The sequence below is a fragment of the Siphateles boraxobius genome, unplaced genomic scaffold (genome assembly GCF_051911475.1).
Source record: "Siphateles boraxobius isolate OS27281-9 unplaced genomic scaffold, OSU_SipBor_1 61, whole genome shotgun sequence".
Classification (NCBI taxonomy): domain Eukaryota; kingdom Metazoa; phylum Chordata; class Actinopteri; order Cypriniformes; family Leuciscidae; genus Siphateles; species Siphateles boraxobius.
The window spans coordinates 5093306-5110849 of record NW_027509188.1 but is presented as its reverse complement, the minus strand read 5'-3'; the positions used below and the strand labels follow the sequence as shown (position 1 = coordinate 5110849).

Genomic DNA, 17544 nt, shown 5'->3' with positions numbered 1-17544 from the left:
TGCTGGCAATAGCTGAGCATAGAGCTCTTCTAGGAAAGCTATAAGCCTTTCTGTGTTGTATGAGCCAATGAGTGGTATGTTGAGAAGCAAACCATCATTGGCCATTGCAGCACACATGGTGATATTTCCCCCCCTTTGGCCTGGAACCTCCACAGTGGCCCTTTGACCTATAACATTCCTTCCTCTGCGCCGTGTTTTGGCAAGGTTAAATTAAGGTTACGTAACTGTAGTAATAATAGTGGGGTTTTTTTTTACTGTAAAATTTTTTACTGTAATAGCTGTGCATGTAACCTCAGACGTCTTACCTGGACATATTGGTATCTTTGCTCTTTTACCCGTTCACTGCTTCTCTCGAACGGTACAGTGTATAACTGTTTCATTTTAACTTGGTGTTTCTGTAGAACTCGACCAATAGTAGTTGTGCTGACAAAATTAACATTTTCAAATATATCATTATCAGCCAGCACTCTATCTTGAATCTCCCGCAGTTTTATTGCATTGTTGACAACAACCATGTCAACAATAGCATTTTCCTGGGCATCTGAAAATATTTTTGCTCTTCCTCCTGTTGGGGGCAGCCTTTGGGTCCTGTTGTAAAAATATATTTTACAGTCAAACTTACTGTAATATATATCTGTATAAATATTCTATAATTGGAATACAAAATAATTTCCTGCAGTGTTTTTATTTATTGTACGGATGTAACTCTCACCTGTTTGTACAATGGAAAATTCACATTACAGATGCTACTGTGGATCTTTGCAGATTGGGTTGCACCCTCAACCCTGCCTCTCTCAATGAGAGACCATGGTTCACGACATGGTCTATAAGTGTAGCCCTTATTTCATCTGAAATAACAGCTCTTTGTCTTCTTTGTCTCCCTCCACAAACCCGTCTTACTTGTTCCATTTCCAAAATTAGTCTTTCTGAGCTCTACCTATATATATTTGTGTGTGTTCACTAACAAGTCTAAAACAAGACACCTGCTTAGCCTTTCAACTGAAATTGCAATCAGCAGTGTTTGAAAGACACAAGGCTGAAATCTATTCTGTTTTGAATGTGTGGTTCACAGTTTTGGAAGCAGTGTGTTAGCATTTGAACAAAGTACTGTAAATCCACAGTGTTGTGCAGGTTGTGGTTAAAGTCATGGGATAAGTGTGTAGAGTTTTGAAAACTGTGTTCACGCAATGAAAAACGAACTAGAGTTTGGTCCACATGAACTGCTACTGTGCAGACTGTAGTCAGAGTTTTGCACATGTAGCTCCAGTTGTGCTCACTGTCATTTAGCAATCGAAAAAAACTGTAATAGATCTGAGTCCCGCCTCTTGAACATCGCTAAACTGATTGGCTTTGTGTTTTCTTTCTAACTTGTGAGAGGCTGTTACATTTGGTTGTGCGAAGCGGCAAAACTCATCCGAAGGAATTAAGAAACCTAGATGCGGTAAGTGAGGGAGAAATCAACAGTTCTCTGCTCAAGAATACGGGGCAAATCGCGTCAAATATTGATTTGGGGACAGCCTTTTTTACAATATGACAATCGCGGGATTAGTGGCAAACATAATCGAGAGAGAGAGTGTGTGTGTGTGAGAGAGAGAGATAGAGTAAGAGTGTGTGTGTGCAGGACTTAACGGATACTGCGTAATTGTGTTAAATATTTTTAACGCTTTAAAAACATTTTATTTTTGCGGTGTCGCGGTGGGCAAGTGATGAAACCGGTGTTGCGACTGAACACCGTGTAACACCGGTACCGACTACCGTAGCAAGCCTATTTGGTAACTTTTATCTCTCTTTCATTTATTCAGGCGGCGTCTGATGAGCCAGAGCTTGGAGATTTTCCAGTAGCTCTCCTTACAGTCATCAAAGACAATAACAGTTCCAATAGATAAGTAGCTTTAAAAATCTGTGCCATCTTAAAAAGCGAGATAGTGCTCAGCCACGACAAACTTGCTGATGCCTTCCTGGTCAGGTTTGAACTAATTTATGCACTACGCCTCAACTATCCAATGAGAATGACCAACAATTTTGAACTCATTCAGAAGATTTTACATGGTCTGGAAGATGGTAAACTGTCACCCAAGTTGCAGACTCTCAAGAATGACTTGATGGTTCATGTGTAGAAATGAATCTGAAGAGAGGTGTGGCTTCACTGAAGACATTTCCCAGTTCAAAATGCTTTCCTTCGGTGAATAATGCCTTAATTGCTGCACTAATCAGGTGGCTTACACTGCACAGCCTGCTAGGGATGGGTGGATCGATCTCAAATTGAAGTATCGGTCCTCCCCAGGTTTTTTTTTTTTCTTTTTTTTTTTTTTTTTAAATACGTGATTTTAGAATATTTCTATACTAGTAGTAGTCCATATAGAAATATTTATTTAAATTGGAATGTCAATGGGAACTATTTCATCTTCTGCTGTGTCTGTGCTTATGAGTTCATGACTGCATACCGCTCGCTCAAAATCTGTGTTGCCAACTAAGCGCGAAGAAAGAAAATCATGAACAAACCGTACCATCTCTCAGCAAAATAGCAACAAAAAAAAAATAATAATAATAATTTTGATCAGTCAAAGAAAAAACAATCTTAAGGGACATTCTCCTCAATATTCTCTTATTCCTTCACAAAACACATTTACATCTGTATTGGTTTCATGGTTTACACAAATTAAGATTTCAACTTAAAGGTAAGATTCAACCTTAAGTTCAGCTTATTTGACATTTAAATACAACTTTTTCTTTCAAAAGTAAAAGAGTTTATGAGTTACTGAAGAAACAACTTTAAGTGGGGAAATGTCATCACTCTCTTGTTCTATCACAAAAGCCTTTATAAGGGAAACAATTTAGAAACATTGTGACCTTAATCGAAAATGATTTGTGTGGTAAGTTATATTTTTGTTTAATATATATACATAATGTTTAGTCAGTTTTAATAAATGTAACAAAAAGGGAGTCATGTCTATTGCAGTTTATTTAATATTAATAATGATGGCTTTGAGAGAAGACAGCTGTCTGTACCCTCACCAGTCAGAACTTACATTGCAGTACAAACTACTTATTTTACATGTGTAAATGCATGAATATGCTTTTTATTTCTAAATTATACTTAAAAAAAAAAAGAATGTAAAAATCATACTAACATTATACGGGCACCCCAGGAAACAAAATAAAATAATCCAGTTCATGACCCCTTTAAGGTTTTCATATTGAGCTAAACACTTTCCACACCGTTGACATGTTAAGGATTGTTTCTGTTGTGAATGAGCATGTGTTTTGTAAGGTTTCCTTTCTGAGTGAAACTTGTTCCACACTGTTGGCAGGTGTAAGGCTTCTCACCAGTGTGAACTCTCATGTGGTAAATTAGGTTTCCTTTTTGCCTGAAACTCATCCCACACTGTTGGCAGGTGTAAGGGCTCTCTCCAGTGTGAATTCTCATGTGGTTTCTAAGGTTTCCTTTTTGCCTGAAACTATTTCCACACTGAGAGCAGGTGTAAGGCTTCTCTCCAGTGTGAATTCTCATATGGATGTTGAGGGTTCCTTGTTGATTGAAAATTACTCCACACTGTTGGCAGGGGTAAAGTTTCCTTCTAGTGTGAACTCTCATGTGGACGTCAAGATTTCCCTGCTTTCTGAAACTTAGTCCACACAGGTGGCAGATGAAATTACCTGAAGTCCCTGTCTTTTGAGCCGTTTTTCGTGAGGAAGTTGTTTCAGCCTGTGAGCAATTCAACGACTTTTCTTCAGTTAAGAAATCATGATGTGTCTTGTACTGATCCTTCTCTTCCATTTCATTCAGATCTTTACTCTCCTCTTTCAACGGCATCAGGTCTGAGACGAAAAAAGACAGAAAAGTTAATCCCAGTTTAAATGCCACAAAGCACAAACATTTAGACACATAAAACTGGGAACCCTCCAAGAACTGAGTTTTGCACCCCTGGTGTATAGGATATAACAAACATGGGTGCTAAACTCAGTTCTTGGAGGGTTTCCAGGTTGCATTTGCACAACCAATATGAACTCAGAAGTGACGTATGCCTTCAAAAAAAAGTCCTGCCTCTCTGGTTGTTGTGTGGGACTTTTATATTGACAGCACTGACAATGCCAGAGCCTGAGCATTCACCACTACTGTCCGCCTTCCTTAGCTTACAATCTGTTTAACAGTCCTATCTTAAGTTATAATGCACATGTGGTTGATGACTTGGTGGAATAGCAGAAATGAGAATGGAGTTCGCTGGAAAATCTGCATTTACGTGCATTTTAAGAGATTGGTGTGGGCACGCCTGTGAGGATTTACTCTCAATTTTATTGTCACTAAGAGCATTGAAACTTCCTTGGTAACACCTGCAATGCTACACAGACATTTTCTATCCATATAAAAGGAGGGACAACGGAATGTAGCACAACATAAATGCAAAAAAGACACAGGGCTCAAGATGGTGTGGGTGCACTTGTAAGGATTCGTTTTTATTGTCAGTAAAGCCGGGTGCATACTTTGCGATTTATATAATAGTCCTTTACAATTGTTGCTTGTCAGACTGTACCAGGGCTCGACATTAACGTCTGGGACAAGTGGATTTTTTGAAGGAATAAGTAAAAGAGAATTTGAATTGCTCGACCGGACAAGTAGCCTGATTAGAATGTCAATAACAAAAAATAAATAAACTAGGGATTCACTCGAACGAGAGAATGATTCTGATTTTATTACATTTATTGTAAGTTCCGATCTTTAGGTAATAAATGTATTACTGACGGTAACATGGTAGCGCTGTCGAGGCTCACGCAGCCTATCGAGGAGAAATCTACAAAAAATTTGAATGTGGGTTTTTTATATTTTTAACATATGTTAAGCAACCTCAATACTTTTTCCTGAATACCATCACGATTGAACATGTGACTGATGTCCTACAACAGTTCAATAAACAGTGTAGCTGACGTTGATATATGATATACATCAACGTCATTTATGATATATATGACATTGATGTAATTATGATATATTGGTGAATTCAGGGGTTAATGTTTTTTTTGTTACTTCATAATTTAAATGTGTATTGCTGTGGGTGTGCCAATTTCATAATTTTGTTGGCATTGCAATTCATTATTACTCTAAGTTGAGTGTCATGTGAGTCTTGCTGATTTATTTCACCTGGACGTGTTAGCGTCAACTGAATGGTGAGACGTGAATTCAGATAAGCCCAATGCTATAGACTACGGGTTGGTTTTCATTTATACTTCTGCGTCGTTGACGCAAAATTACACATGCAAAGGGGGCATGTTAAACCCGAGGGAGGGGTTCTAGCAGACCAATCACAGCGATTGGGTCCGCGTAAAATTGATGCGCTGTTACATTTTTGGAGAGGTGCACGTCAGGGTACGCGCGCTACACACAGCCTACGACGTAGCTACGTCGTGAGTTCGACGCAGAAGTATAAATTGGGCTATACACGTTAGTGCTCCTGACCATTCTACTGCTGGTTACCAGGCGAACATGGTAAAAGTGTTAAAAAAAATTATATTATGTTTGGTTTTGTCTTTAGTGGTGTTGTGTGTAAAATTATGGTTTGTTTTCTTTTTGTGTCTAGTTTACAGTCTCAGTTCAATAAATAGAATCAGTATTTTGGAGCGTCAGCGTGGACTGTGGACTGTTTAATAACAAGCGAGTAGTTACAAACAGTTTAAATTAAGTCACTTACATTTTATAAGCAATATTGGCTGTTTTTGTTCTGTTTCAGCAGCGAAAATAGTTCCTAACAAAAATCCCAGCAGAACCATATAACGCATCTCACCACAACACACATCCGTGTTTTCATTACTGAATGATTCAGCATTTTGAACGAATCGGTTGAGTCAAAGTTCACTGACCCATTCATAAACATCTGTTTCATTCTTGAATTAATCAGCCGCTTGAACGTATCATTTGAATGAATGAATCAATGACTCGATCATTAAGACGGTTGCCTGCCGCCACCTACTGGCGTTTTAGTGTAATGTTTAATAGTAGTAAAAGTAGTATCATTCTTTCAAACGTTTCTTATTTGTATATTTAAAACAATTTCATAACCTTATTTAATGCAATTGTAATTTTTCAGTGTAAATGATTTCATTTGATCAGCCCTACCTAGGGTAACAGCTATATAGTATCTTATTCTAAGTATTTGAATCTATTGATCAAATTTAGGAATTTAAAATAAAAGATGAAGCATACATTTACTAATATTGGGGGAGGGATGCCCTCTAAAGGTGCAGATATCACAATATGCAGATTTAAATATATCAAAACTGATTGAACACTGAGAATATTGCTGCAGAATAAATTATATTTAACACAGAAGAAAAAAAAATCCGATCAAGCTACTTTTTTACTCGGACAAGTGAATGACAGATTTACTTGTCCGAAAGACAAGCACATGCAAAGTCTTAAAGGGTAAGTTCGGCGTTTTACAAGTAAAGCCCTGTTTTAAGATAATTTCTGATTAACTCGAACGGTTAAGATTAAAATTTGGACACATGCTGCTGTCCCGAGAAGTTTATGTTTTTGTGTTTGAAAAAAACTTCAAAACAGAAACAACCATTCACTGCCATTATAAAGCTTGGAAGAGCCAGGACATGTTTTTATATAACTCCGATTGTATCCGTCTGAAAAGAAGAATGTCAGATACACCTAGGATGACTTGAGGGCGAGTAAATCATGGGCTAATTTTCATTTTTGGGTGAACTATCCCTTTAAACACATTCAGTTATGTCTTTGGTGAACAGAAGGATTGCTTGTCAGTATCAGGTCTGTGCATTTGATCTTTAAATGACAGAGAGAGCAGCGGCTACTTTTTTTACATTTGATTTATTCCAATGTATACTGTTTGAACAACATGAAACTTATTTCACAGTTGGCAGGTGAAATATCTTTCACTCCCTGCGTTTTCGTGTGGCAGTTTTTTCAGTCTGTGAGCAACTAAAAGATTTCTTTTCAGTTGGATTTTTCAAATCATGATGTGTCTTGTACTGATATTTCTCTTCCATTTTATTCAGATTTTGACTCTCCTCTTTCAACGGCATCAGGTCTGAGGCAAAAAAAAAGGCAAAAAAAGACAAAAGTTAAATCACAGTTTAATGCCACAAAGCAACAGACATTAAAACATTTAGACACATAAAACAAAAAATTATAACATGATAGAATAGAATTCTTCCACCTGCGAAATGCTGCAGGGCTGCTAGAGCGCTGACTAGACTAGAAACACTGACCATGTGTCGGCACTATCTCAGTATTAGGATTGGACTACACAGAATAAACTGTTACGGGCCACAGCATTTGCCAAATACAATCCGTAACAAAAGTTGTGTGTGTGTACAGAACACAACTTTTTTTCCAGTTTGCGCTGCTTGACCTTAAATGCTTTTGTTCTTCATATTTTTTGTTTACACATATTGTTTAGCGTTTTCAATTAAAAGAACCTTAAGATATAAATGTAAGCTTGTTGTGCATTACCTAATCGTTAGATTGTTCAGAAATGGTGAAAAAATCATGAAAAAAAACATCTTTGTTGTTAAACGTCATTTATGACTGGGAGCTTGGACTGGGTTTGGCAGGACTTGGGCCCTATCAGGTACAGTACATTGCAAATTGTATGTACTGTACCATGTACGGGGGGGTGTAAATGTTTATTCTGAAGCAATATTTTCTGATTTTACATACTTAAATCTTCATATTTGTGATATTGACCCCATAGTGTTATTTATTTTTATAAAGAGAATTTTTATTATCTTATTAAATGTATGCATAATTTTTCATGTCAAATTCTTACATTTGATCAATAAATTCAGTTATAATAATAAGACACTATAGGGCTGTTACCCATCAAATTAAATAATTTGCACTGCAAAATTACAACTGCACTAATGTTTTGAGATTGATGTTTTAAATAAATGTTTGAATATACCAAAAAAAAAAAAATGCATGAAACTAAACTGCCAATAGGTGGCTGCAAGTCATTGAATCATTCATACAGAAGATTCGTTCAATTCGCCGAAAAGCGACAATTTGCAGGTCTGGTAAATGCTACTCTGTAAGTGAGAAATGCAACATGCGCCAACCATCTTTCTGAAAGCGTCCTGAGAATCGTTTATAAATCTGTGCTAACAAAGAGAAAAGTTATGGTATGCGTCAGGGTTAAGGGTTAATATCATAGATATGAAACGTAGATGCCACAATCACTCTAGACGCATCGAACTAGAGGTGCTCTAGCTGTTTCAAGGCTGGAAATTAAAAAAGTTTTTTCAAATATGAGAAAGATTCATGACACAACCACAGACCCACGACTGTTCATGGTATGTAAACACACTGTTTGCTCTATGTTGATTGGGTAATAGCGCCCCGCCACGGAAAAATTTCTGCCGCTACAGTATTAGAATATAGGGGTGTACAAAAGCCATTAATCAGCAGTGATTGTTAAAGTGCATGTCGGAGAATAGCGCGGACACGTGCTTCACACGGCGAGTGGGCACGCGCACTACTCGGCAGAAAAGGGACAGCAAGAAAAAAAGAGACTACAGCTTTCTTGAGAATAACTTGAGATCGGTGTGTGCATCCTTGAGAACCGTAAGTCGTATAACTTAAGTTGTCAGTTAATTTAAGCCAGTTATTGTATTAGTCTATAGTTCTTGCACATGCTAGATAAATTGCACGTGGCTGTTGATTCGATATAATAGCGATTGCTGAACGTCCTTGCTCACGTTTGTATTTTAGGTGCATTATTTACATCCTGAAGTAGTTACACTGCATTCAGATAATGTAATTAATAGTGCGTTTATTGTTATTTGCTATAATATATAGTCTAGTGAACTTATAAGTATTTATTATATTATAATTATAACGCTATTATTCATTACTTATTATTCAGAAGAGTTTGTTAAATTATTTCTCAAAAAAAAAAGGAAGACGCCTGATGAAGATAATCATCAGGGCTGGACTGGCCATCGGGCATACCGGGCACTTTCCCGGTGGACCGACGTGCTTCTGGGCCGATAAAGATCATTATTTTTTTATTTTTTTTAAATGTTTTTGTCTGAACGGCCCATTTGTTTAGTTTTGCTTAATTGGCGGCGCTGGGATCTTTGTGCCAGTGTAATGCATTGGACAAAAAGAGTCAGCGTAGGGTTTTTTTTTTTTTCACAGACCGGCCCATGAAACCCTTAGATCAGCAGCCCATTGGTTCTTTTCTTGATTGACACTGGGCTGTTCCAATCATATCTTTAAACTCCGCCCCCTTTGGGCTCTGAGCGAGCGTGCAGTGTCAGTGTGTATCTGTCAAAATAGTCAGAGATGGAGAAGAAACGCAAGGAATGTGCAGAGAAATAGGGTGAAAAAAAGAAACGGGCCCTTCAAGTGTCTGATGAGGATATTGAGGAGGATCAGGAGAGAATGAGTGAGTGTAGAGAACTGAGGTAAGCAGATCTAGATTACTTTCAGAACACTGAGGCGATGAGTGTAGGAACCCATTACCCAGTTACGCATTATTTACACATCGGCATAGTTGACGATTACGCATTTTACTAGAATTGTAATGAGACGCGTTTGTAAACCATGTTTTCCGCCAAAATAAAAGATCTTTCAAGCATGGAAATTAGTACAAAACTAATTATGAAAGTTGCTTTTATTTTTCAGTGCATTTGTTTTACAATATATGGCTATTACTGTCATTGAATTAATATTATAACTATTATTACGTAGTAGTGTAATGCAGACAGACACTATATATCAGCTTATAGAGTTTTGAGTTTTTCTTTGTACAATTTGCTCACTGATTATGGGTTGGAGCTCTTAATTTTTAACTCTCAAAGTGCACCAGATAGATGAATTTAACATTAAAAAGCACAATTTTTTCTTGGGGGGGGCTCCCCCTCCCCCAAACCCCCCTAAAGGGACAGAGGTCCACCCACCACAGATTAACCAAAAATCCTGTGTCAAACACTGGTATTGCTAGGCCAATGCAGCTTATAGCTTGCTTTAGGATTCATCATTGTGGAGTAGTTCGACAGTAGTGATTTCATCTATTAACTCATTCCTACTCAATCATTACATGGCATTAGTGATTTTAATAGGAGTTAGTATACATATTCAAGAATATGTGAAAAGATCGGTTGCATTTATGATTATATGTAGTGGGCCAGTCTGGGTCAAAATGCCCGGGCCGATTTTTAGTCCCAGTCCAGCCCTGATAATCATGCTGTCTAATCAGCATCTTGATATGCCACACCTGTGAGGTGGATGGATCGGCAAAGGAGAAGTGCTCACTAACACAGATTTAGACATTTGTGAGCAATATTTGAGAGAAATAGGCCTTTTGTGTACATAGAAAAAGTCTTAGATTTTTGAGTTCAACTCATAAAAAAGGGGGGCAAACAAAGTGTTCCGTTTATAATTTTGTTCGGTGTATAATAATAATTAAAACAGTGCTGAATTGCCATAATATGTAAAAAAACAATATACAGACAAAAATGTAGTAAAATAATTGTACACCAGTGCAGCAACTGTAAATAAATCACTAGCTTGATAGACATTGAATAAAGGAGTCAGCCTTACTTTATTTGGAAAGTCTTGCGTAGCCAGACCTTCAGACTGACAACCAACATTCATGTTCTGATCATGACATTTTTTTAAATTTTAAAGATAAATTCATTATTTTGGTGCTTTTAGTTACCCGAATCCACTGTTAAAAATAAATCCACTTGAACCCATAATATTCTTTGATTTAGATATCTGCATCTGATCATCACATTAAAATTATTCAAATTCTCAGTGTTAAGCATGATAATATGGTAACATCACACTGAAGTAGGCTGCTTTAAAATTAACATTTAATTAAAATAAAAGTTATTTTGACAACATTACATTTTCTTGATTGCCTAAACAGAGGCTTTACTCCCTTCAAACTTAAATTGTCAATGTTTCATTACATCACTGTTGGAAAACACTGGGGGGGGGGGGGGGCATAAATAAATGCGCATCAGTACATTAGGTAGGTCTATATGTTTTTATCAACTAAGCTATCAAACTAGGCTATCAACTAGGCTATCGCCACTTACATGAAATAAAATCAGAATCATCCCCGTGTTTTCGATGATTCCCTAATTATTTTTTTATTTTTTAGATATTGATGTTTTAATCAGGCCATTTGTCAGGTTGGGCAAGTAAAATTCTCTTAAACAAAAAACACAGGTGTCACGGACAAGCGTTAATGTTGAGCCCTGGCGTATGTTTTACTTGATTGGTTTTCCCTGAAGAGAATTGCGTTGTTGAAAACGGAAGTACAAGAGTGACGCTTGTTCATTGCGTTTTACCGTGATGAGAGAAACGCGTCTTTATTAAACGTTATTTTTTTATTTCTTGACCCACGCAGAACCCATCGGCACACTATACGGTTTGATAATGGACACAGGCCGGGACCCACAACAGAACAGTCACCTTGGAAAAAGTGTATCTGAGCATCTGACTGCCTGTCTGAGTTTTGTCGACAGGCGGAGGCGGCATTAAATTTGACGGAGTTTGAAACTTCGCCTTGTAATTCTCTATGCAGGAAAAACCCTTTTAGTTACCATCCGCGTAAAGAACAATTCATAGTGCTCTCTATTCCAGTGTTGTAACACCCGGGAGAAAGTAACATGTGAAACTCCAGTCCTTTTATGCAAAACCATAGACTTTTATCTAAAATCAAGTATAATAATAATAATGATAGGAACATTGAATCATCTTGGGAGAGTTTCGTTGTGTTGACTGTCGTAACCGAATGGGACACGCATTTGAATCCTAAATGAAGAATGACTGACAGCCGCATCAGAGAGAAACATTTAAGCATCATAATTCAAGAATGTGAATTTTACGAATTAAAACTGCAGTCCGTAGTTTTTCCTCTGTCACCATCTCTGTTCGAAATCTGCAATTGCAGTTATTTGCGGAATTATCAACTTTGTGTGGTTATGCCTCGGTTTGGCACAGCGCGGATGAATCGAATGTTTTGAGGAGAATGTGGGCCTGTCAGTCGCCGCGCCGGTGTGGATACTGGCATTCGCAATCACAGATTCTACTTTTTGGAAGTATGACCAACATAAGAATTTTCACCGGAAATGTCATCTGAAGAAGTAACATCCCCTTTTGTTCTGAATAAATAAGGGGGGGGAAAGCATTGCAGTAAATGTAACAATCACGTCAAACCGTGCAAATTAAACTTTGTTCTCAAATTGTTAATGTTAACAACATAATTTATGACTACATTTGTGTATTAGGGCTACCTGTAGTTCAGTTTCCATTTCTGTGCAGTCTAATTTCTAAAAAAAAAAAATTGTTTTGCTTCTAATGCGTAAAAATCATGTGTCAAGAACAAAATCAAGTTCAAAGCTTATTGAGATAGTCATGAAGCGTAGCCTTCAGTCTAGATTTTAACCCAAGTTACGGTATCTGTGAAAAAACCTTACATTTGGTAATAATAGTATAATATTAGTGTTGGGTCTGAGTCCACCTTTGTCGAGTCCAAGTCCGAGTTCAAAGAGGGCCGAGTCGGACTTGAGTCCGAGTCCTTAACATCCGAGTCGAGTCCGGCTGAGTCCACAAAGATTTAAATTATTTGAAATTGACCTTTCACAAAGACCCGCCCCTCATAGTTACTGTTGCTACGGTCGACAAGCCATTCCGCTCTCACTCCAGATGTTCCCACACAGTGAAAAATATATTGCGGAGCAAAATCATCAGTATTAAAACAATAAAAGACCTGAAATATTTCAGTTGGTGTGCAATGAATCTAAAATATATGAAAGTTTAATTTTTATCATTACATTATGGAAAATAATTAACTATCACAATATGCAAATTTTTTGAGAAGGACCTGTAAATGAATTTATCCCTCTTTGTAATTTACAGTGTGAACGTAACCACTGGTCCTCAAGAAGCACGAAAAACAAAACTATTATTTAGATTGTCAATAGCGCTCCCTTTAAGACATCACTTACTTTACCGCGTTCTGCACTCTCACTAAAACTCTCGTCATAAACACTGAAGTGTCCGCACTGCACAGTGAATCTCTTATTTATATCGCGTCAAGACTTTGTTTGTGAGGGGATTTGCGGAAGGATAAAGCTCGTTCTGATTCTGAACATACATTTTAAGCGCATTCTCCGCATGTTGACTCTAAAATGCCTCTGATTTGCCACTGTGTTCATGTGCTTAATATACATATCTGTGATTGGCTAATGCTCAACGCATATATGACAAGTGGTTTCATTTCCTTTTTGAATAATATTGTGTCCTCCAGTGCCCGGACTCGACTCTGATATTTTTCCGAGTCAAGTCGGAGTACAAATACATCCGAGTGCGTGACAAGTCAGAGTTCATTCAAAATTGGACTCGAGTCCGAGTCCCCCAACTCTATATAATAAAATCATATACAAGACAGGACCTCCAATTCTTCAATTGGAGACCATACAATGAAAAGAATAGATGTGCCATTCGGAGTATTGACTGTTTGGGACTTCAGTTTACAAACACAAATGTTGATTACATCAGGGGCACAGGCTGATAGCATCACATCAGAATACACTGAAGACAAACACAGTTATATTATATACTGTGGATAATCAGAAAGAAAAAAGATACTTTGTAACTACTAGTAATAATGTACAAACCTGGTATCCAATGCCTTTCCTTCATCATGTTCCTTTTCCAAAAAAAACAGCTCCAATACTTGACAACGGAGGAGGCGGGTTTGGTTCTCTTGGAGTAGAGGTGAATTGCTCCCTCTCATAGCTAGCACAAAACAATTGATAATACCATAATGCACATAGCAAAACGAGAAAGGCACAACAAATGAAACTCTGTACCTGTATGAATTAAGCGAACAAGTGTTTCATAATTGAACCATTGAAATGTCTTACTTGTCCAGCAGAAAAAAAGCCGTCTCTGCGTCCGTTTTAAACCCCCTCAAAACACGGAGTTCACGCCACCTTTCAAAAGCCCTTCCGATGTTTATCCTTGTTTTCGCATGGGCCCGGTCGCAGTCTCTTTTTTTCTGTAGCCACTCCGAAGTCCGAAGTCTTTTGCGTTTTACGGGTGAATCTCCAGTTGTCACTGCTGATTGTCGTTTGAACCTTTCTGGATCCGCCATCAAAATGATAGGTTTAATTAAACCAAGTACTGTGAGAAAAGGCTATAAATCTCCACCTTCAACATCCTCACACGCAATATAGCCTACTAGCCAAGACTCCTTTAAGTGTTCAGATGTCACGTAATGACGCAGAGACATGCTCGAATGTCCCGCGGAAATCCACCAATACCACTGGAATTAAAAGACATTATTACAAGCTTATTGTTTTGAATCGAGCTACAAGCAGATAGTTTTGAGCACCGGCTGCTTATGTACTTGCTCAAATTTATTTTGGATAATTTTTAACCCAAAGAAGTTACGGACTGCAGCTTCCAATATTAATCTGTACTAGAGCTGCACGATATATCACAAATAACATGAAATTGCACTTGATACGATTTGGCTTATTGCGATTATGAAATTGCAAAGGCTGCGAGTATTTTTTATGCGCAGCTTGTCAGTGACGTACGACTGAGATCAGTCGTAAATCCTGCTCCATCTGAAAGCACTGCAAATGGGAGTTGCTTATACGCGTCAAGCATCTTTCCAAACATGAGGAGCATTTTTGTCCAACTAAAGACAACATTTAAAAAAAAAATCAAAATCAAAATCTGTTTATTCAGTTTCAGCGAAAGCATGATGCCCATAGGGATTTTCTGGAATGACACGTGTTGTGACTTCTGCGGCGGGACATATTTGGAGTGTCTGGCGTTCAGATGGAGCAGCATTTACTACTGATCACAGAGCCGTATTTCACTGACGAGCTGCACATAAAATAATCACAGCATTTGCCAAATCATGTGCGGTTTCAGTTCGATTAATCATGCAGCCCTAATCTGTACCTCACATTAAACTATGGAATGGCTTCAAAAACTTGGAATATAGTGAACAAAAGCATTATGGAGCTTTATAATGTTTTTGTGCCTTTTGTATGGTATAACAATTAGAGCCGGGCCGATATTATGCATTTTCCAAACTATCTGTAGCGTCATTTATAATGGGCGATATATGTTTAAAAAATAAAATAAAAACGGACGAAACACCCTTCAACCATGTTGTGTGTTGGTGTTGCATAGTTTGTCCACCAGAGGGCACTCTACAAAGTCCCTGTTGTAAAAACACCAGCTGATCCAGCCAGAGTCAGGCAGAACGAACATCCACAACTGGGATCATCTGTGAAGTGTGTTCATGGTAAGTTGGCAACTGTCACGAGACATACATTGCTTGAATAACAATTAAAAGAACATCCCCATCAGTTCTCTTAACTCAAATAAGCAAGACAAAATTCGTGACTGCCATGTCCAGTTTTGCTGCTGTTACATGTAAGCCGAAAGTGAAATGGAATTAACTAGTAGTAGCCGCCCAGTTTGTTTTTGTTGCCGTTTGTGGAGCATAGGGTGCCTGCAGAGACAGTTTTTTTTACAGTGTGTTCAGGGGACAGGCGGCTAGCGGATAGTGAGGAGATGTTTGCTGTATGTGACAAAAAAAATTTTGGCCTAAAAAAAACGCATGACATCGCTTGCGTGACTGAAGATGTATTTCTTTAATAGGGTGACAGTTAAAGCAATGAGCGGTATCATCTCTCCCCGGCCCGTTAATTTGGAAAAAGTATGTTTTACAATAATTTGCAGTATGACGTTATCCATAGCTAAATTATGGCTTATCATAGACTTTAGCTAAACACAAAGCTAGCTAATGTCATGGCTATCAGTAGAAGGCCCCTGACATTGAGCTCGGAACTTATTCTGCCTAAATAAAGTAATGATAACTGTATTTATAACTAACATATCTGTAGTTCCAGTCCCTGCATTGTAACACGCAAGTTAGGCACGCGAGAAGTGAACATTTAGACACAGAAAAAAAAGTATCAAACATAGCCTGTGCATAAAAAGTTAGCTTTTCTTTTACACGTGTGTGAAATCCAAGTGTGCATTGCTGACTTCGTTCAGCCACAGGATCAATGAGTCACATAATGAATTTAGTGCATCACTAAGTAGTACATTTTAGAAGGCTGATATTTTCAATGATAGTTGAAAATGGTTTGTTGTAGCTTAATGAATTAAAAGAGTGCAGTGCAGGTAAAGGGATAAGCAAGGTGACATTGTAATTATAAGGTAGCTTATTGTATTTTTATAAATTAGGAACTTTAATATATTTTGATGTTCCTCTGTTCTGTTTTGACAATAAAACAAACAAAGTTTTAAACTGCAATATCATATTTTAGTGAGGCGGAGGATTCATAAATAACCAATGTTAGGGAAATCTGTTTATGTTTTATGTTTTGTTACGCATTTCTGTATTTAAAAAAAATGTGTATATATATATATATATAGGCTGATATCAGAATATCAGATTTTTAAATCACCAAATATTTGTATCGGTATCGGCCTTAAAAATCCTTTATCGGTCGGGCCCTAACAACAATAACACGGAATAGTGTACACACAATATCGGATTTAATACGGTCTCGTCTGGCCGATATCCAGTCCAGCAAAATAATTACAGTATTGGAACAATACCGATACGGTATTGGAAAAAAACAGTATCGGATCGGCACACCCCTAAAAAATATAACTTATTTCTGTAGAGCTGGACATTTTAATAGGAATTAAATGAGTGAGTTCAGCTTTAAGAATGAAACTAACCTGTTTGTTCCTCGATTTCTTCATGTTTCACTCTGAAGGTTTCTTCAATCCTCATGTCTTCACTCTCCTCTTTAATAAACGCCATCTTTGTTTGTTCCTCAGTATCTTCTTGTTTCACACTAAATGTTTCTTCAATCTTCAAGTCTTCACTCTCCTCTTTAATAAACGGCATCTTTGTTTGTTCCTCAGTATCTTCTTGTTTCACACTAAATGTCTCTTCAATCTTAATGTCTTCACTCTCCTCTTTAACAAAAGCCATCTTTGTTTGTTCCTCAGTTTCTTCTTGTTTCACACTAAATGTTCATTCAATCTTCATGTCTCCACTCTCCTCTTTAATAAACACAATCTTTATAATAGTGTCACCTGGACCTCAGTCGATTCACCTGTTTAAAATGAAAACAATAAACAGAAAGAAAAATAAATCCAAACTAAATCTCGGTGTGCTTCTCAATCAGGTCTAGTTCAGTAGTTCAGCAAACTAGTAAGAGTGTCTATCAGATTTAAATCACCGACACACAAAAATAAAAATATAGAGCCTCGAATCCCACCGATTTGAAACGCACCCTTTGATACAAGTTTTCATTGTTATTTTGCTCACATGACGTTAATAAATGTTAGATAATGCAATGTTACACTTAATAATACTTGATACATTATGCGTCACTTTTAAAACTTTGAAGACGATAAAACGGTTTAATATCGCTTAAAACACAAACCTTTCTTCAGCCGAATCACACATATGCGGCAAAGCAGCGCAGCCTTATGACGTCACTATCGGTACC

General features: G+C 37.5%; 1 protein-coding gene across 1 annotated transcript; it reads right to left on the bottom strand.

The window, feature by feature from the left end:
• Positions 1-2578: 2578 nt before the first annotated feature.
• On the bottom strand, positions 2579-17544 carry LOC143718632 (uncharacterized). The gene is made up of 3 exons (XM_077209659.1): positions 17479-17544; positions 16763-17145; positions 2579-3819 (listed from the first exon to the last, which is right to left on the bottom strand). The coding sequence occupies exons 2-3, from the start codon at positions 17019-17021 to the stop codon at positions 3230-3232; spliced, it is 849 nt and encodes a 282-aa protein (XP_077065774.1). The 5' UTR covers positions 17022-17145; positions 17479-17544; the 3' UTR covers positions 2579-3229.

What these genes read in the sequence shown, in the direction of transcription:
- LOC143718632 (XM_077209659.1), bottom strand. Translation starts at nt 17,021, where the DNA reads ATGGCTTTTGTTAAAGAGGAGAGTGAAGACATTAAGATTGAAGAGACA. An exon ending in AGAAATCGAGGAACAAACAG is followed by an intron (nt 3,820 to 16,762) that starts GTTAGTTTCATT and finishes TTTTCGTCTCAG; the next exon opens with ACCTGATGCCGTTGAAAGAG.